The sequence below is a fragment of the Merops nubicus genome, unplaced genomic scaffold (assembly GCF_000691845.1).
Source record: "Merops nubicus isolate BGI_N331 unplaced genomic scaffold, ASM69184v1 scaffold871, whole genome shotgun sequence".
NCBI lineage: Eukaryota > Metazoa > Chordata > Aves > Coraciiformes > Meropidae > Merops > Merops nubicus.
The window spans coordinates 1-3,489 of record NW_008590030.1 but is presented as its reverse complement, the minus strand read 5'-3'; the positions used below and the strand labels follow the sequence as shown (position 1 = coordinate 3,489).

The window sequence follows — 3,489 nt, the reverse complement described above, 5'->3', positions numbered from 1 at the left end:
GGCTGGGGGAACTCAGGGCTCAGGGTATTTTAGCCTGGAGAAAAGGTGGCTGAGGAGAGATCCACTACCTTCAAGTAAAGTGCATTATTTCATTCCCTTCTACCAAGGAATATGATGACACATTGATCACCATTCTCATTATAAAAAGCTCCTACACACTGGAGATCTACTTTAGTAGTCTATTTTCTAGATTAAGCCAATTTAAAAATGTTTCCTTATTTGTTTTCTGGACTTTTGACTATGGCTGAGATGACTTTAGCTTACGTGACTTCAGTGCCCCAAAAAAGCTGTAGTAATGCCCCAACTGAGACACCACAGACCTGTGAGGAACAAGACACTGAAACTGTCCCCTCCCATGACTTAGAGATGACACTCCCATTAATGCCTTTTAGAGTAAGACTGCCTTTTGCTTTTACCAGGCTGTCATCCTGTGTTACCCATTCTATTCCTGCTCTGCAACCCCTCCTGCCATCCTGCTGTTTCGTCAGTTGTCTTTAGCTTTGGATCCACTGCTTCTGTTTCCCTTTTCTTTGCTCCTCTTTAACTATGCTTGCAAATAATGATGCACTTCCCTTCTTTTACCATCTTATTTTCTGATCTCAGGTCCTGCTCAAGATCAAAGAAGCCAAAAAGCGTCCACCTCCACCCTCACCCAAGAGACGCCTGCGTCGGACCAGCACCCGCCGCTCTGGCTATGCCTTCTCCCACCAGCATGGCTTTGGAGCACTCATTATGTCTGGGAGAAACATGCGGCCAAAATCACCTTTTGCCACAACCGGAACATTTTCACCAAATAGTGACAAATATAAACACAAAGGATTGTAAAAACAAACAAACAAAAAAAGAAAAGGAAAAAAAAATTAACCAAAACAAACACCAAACCACAACAACCAAAACCCAAAGCAAACCAAAGTGAACAGCTGTTGGAAGAGGAGGCTGTGCTCCCTGCAAAGCACCGAGCCAGTGGCTGCCCAGAACTCTGCCCTCTGGGCTACCAAACCAAGGACTTGGGCCCTTCCTTTCACCCATATGCACCCTCTGACTCCAGCTTCTCTTTCAGACACATGTGCTGCTGCCAGGGAAGTCAGGCAGGGTGGATCAGAGCTGTTGCATGGTATCCCAGAGGCCCTCCCTGGAAGAAGAGAGAACATACTACAGGAGGCTTCTCCACTCCCTGAGATTGTTCATAACGCTATTTTTTTTTTCTCTCTTTAAATACATACCTCAGAGCGAAGAGAAGTCCAGACTGAGGAAAAGGTAGAATTGACAATATCTTTCTGATTCATGTGCCTTTGTTTCTGTAATGAATCTGGGCCGTGTTACTGGGGTGACAGTGTTGACCCCAGGTGTGCCTTAGGTCCAGCCACACAACCCCCCAGATTTTTGTAATATGTGTAATTTTGTAACCTTTTGGCTGTACACACAGACTTTGGAAGGCAGGAGTTGAAAATAACCTCCTTCCAAACTAACAGTTAGTCCAGTCTTTCAAGAGATGGCCAGTGCCCAAACACCACCCTCTTCCTGCATCTGCATTCGGGAAGTGATGCAAGCTCAGAGAAAACCTTAGCTGGTCAAGGGACAAGGACTTGACATTCATCAGCCTGCCCTGTTTTATCTGCATTGCAACTCTGCTCTTGTAAAAGATCATTATCCTCAAGCCCCCTCAGGTTTTGTACTTGGGCACCAGCCCTTTCATTTAGACTTAAAATAAAAGAGTAGAAGCATCTCAGGCTCCCGTAAGGATCAAGCCATAAACTCTGGCCCTGAGAACCCCATGTCATGGGTAGGGCTTACCTGAGCTTCCAGCACCAGGTGCCTCTCACACTGTTAAGAGGCTGAGGAACACACATCTGACCTGGTGGGTATCATGCAAGCAGTATCAGAGGCAGAGATGCCATTTCACAGCTAGCATAGGGTGTCCTTTGTTACACCAGTACTGTCACTTAGGGTAGGGGATAAAGCATGACCTGGTGGCTCCCCGATGAGTCGTGTGGTCCAGTTTCGGAGAAACTTTGTGAAAGCTCAGGTTTCTCTGTGCTGGCTAATATTTTATTTGCAAACAGCTCGTCCATCAGCCACGAGTTGCTGAGAGCTGAAAGTCCTGTCGGCTTGGCTGCCAGCAGAGGGACCTAAGACGCACAGACACAGCCAAAGACACGGGGATCCTGAGGGACTGGGATTCGCTCACTGTTCTGTTAAAGTAGCTCCATCCTCAGCAGGGTTACTGGGTGGAAGGCCAGTGTGACATCCCGAGACTGTCCTGCCAACACTGCTGAGTTGCCTAAATGGAGCTTTTTTTGTCCAGAGGACTAAGCAGTATGGGCTGTTTTGTTGGGTTTTTTTGGATCCTTTATACAAATCTAGACTCCTTCCTTGTTTTGAATTGGGTTTTTTTTTGCACAGTAACGAACAGGTAGTTATTGGGAGCATTCTGCCTTGAGTCTCTGAGCTACTGATGGAGGCAACGTAGGATGGCAATAGGCCTGATTTCATCCAAACTGTGTATAACACCTTGCTCCCTGTGGTCCCAGTTTCAGCAGTTACTGTGTAGGAGTTTTTTAAGCTCTAATAGAAGCTTTAATCTCCTTGGGTTTAACTCAGCACAGGAAAAAACCTGTCTGTTGCACCTGCTGCTCTGGGAGGCTGGTTGCAAACTGTGGTATTAAATTTCAGCACAGCCAGTGCAAAACTGGAGCTGGGACTGGATCCAGACTTCACAGCCATGAGCTTCTTGCTAGGGAAGGAGCAAATTTTGAGCCGGTGATCTCCACTGCAAGGAGACACCTCAGTAAAGTGAGAGCCTGCATGCTGACTGAGGAAACCTCTGTGAGAGTTAGTGCTTGTCACAGCCCTCTGATTTATCCCTCACGGTGCAGAGACAGCCACAGCTTTCTGGTGGGGATTATGTCTTTCACAGTCAGCCTCCTGGGGCTACAGGAAACGGGGGAAGTTATGCAGGTAAGGAGACATCCCCATGCTACCCAGACTGGTCTGTGGACTGAGAGACCTACCCAAGCTGTCGCCAGCATGTCATGCAGCAGGATGTAATGCAGAACAGCAGAGGCATCCCTCTTGCTGACAGAGCAAGGCAACTCTGAGTCTGTGTCACTCTTCTCATACGGTTTACGTGCAAAGCACTCACCTTTTGGCTGAAGGGGATTCGCAAATGCTGCATAGCACGTGCAGGGGATAATAGAGCTGTTGGTGAACTTGCACCAGACACAACTATTTCAATGGTTTGACAAAATCAGCATTTGAAACATATCAGTCACCCGTGATGTTTGTCCTGTGTCACTCCTGATTTTGTATAGTGATTTTTTAAAAAATAAAAATACTGGGATGACTGATGCCTTGCCCATTCAGTTAATTGATTGAACGAGTTCATAACAAGACGTGTGTGTTGGTCCTGGACCTCCTAAAGCAGGAGGTCCGTCCGTGGGAAGATGGATCCGAGATGACCGCGGGAAAAACAAACAAACAAAAAAATAA

The 3,489-nt window shown here is 46.8% G+C and overlaps 1 protein-coding gene across 1 annotated transcript in view; it reads left to right on the top strand.

The window, feature by feature from the left end:
* The window catches only part of LOC103782028 (phospholipid-transporting ATPase FetA-like), a 48,124-nt gene extending 47,299 nt beyond the window's left edge, over positions 1-825 (top strand). Inside the window, exon 27 of the mRNA XM_008949760.1 lies at positions 604-825. Within this exon, the coding sequence (XP_008948008.1) occupies positions 604-825 (222 nt within the window). The remainder of the gene's footprint in view (positions 1-603) is intronic.
* The last annotated feature ends 2,664 nt before the right edge of the window (positions 826-3,489 follow it).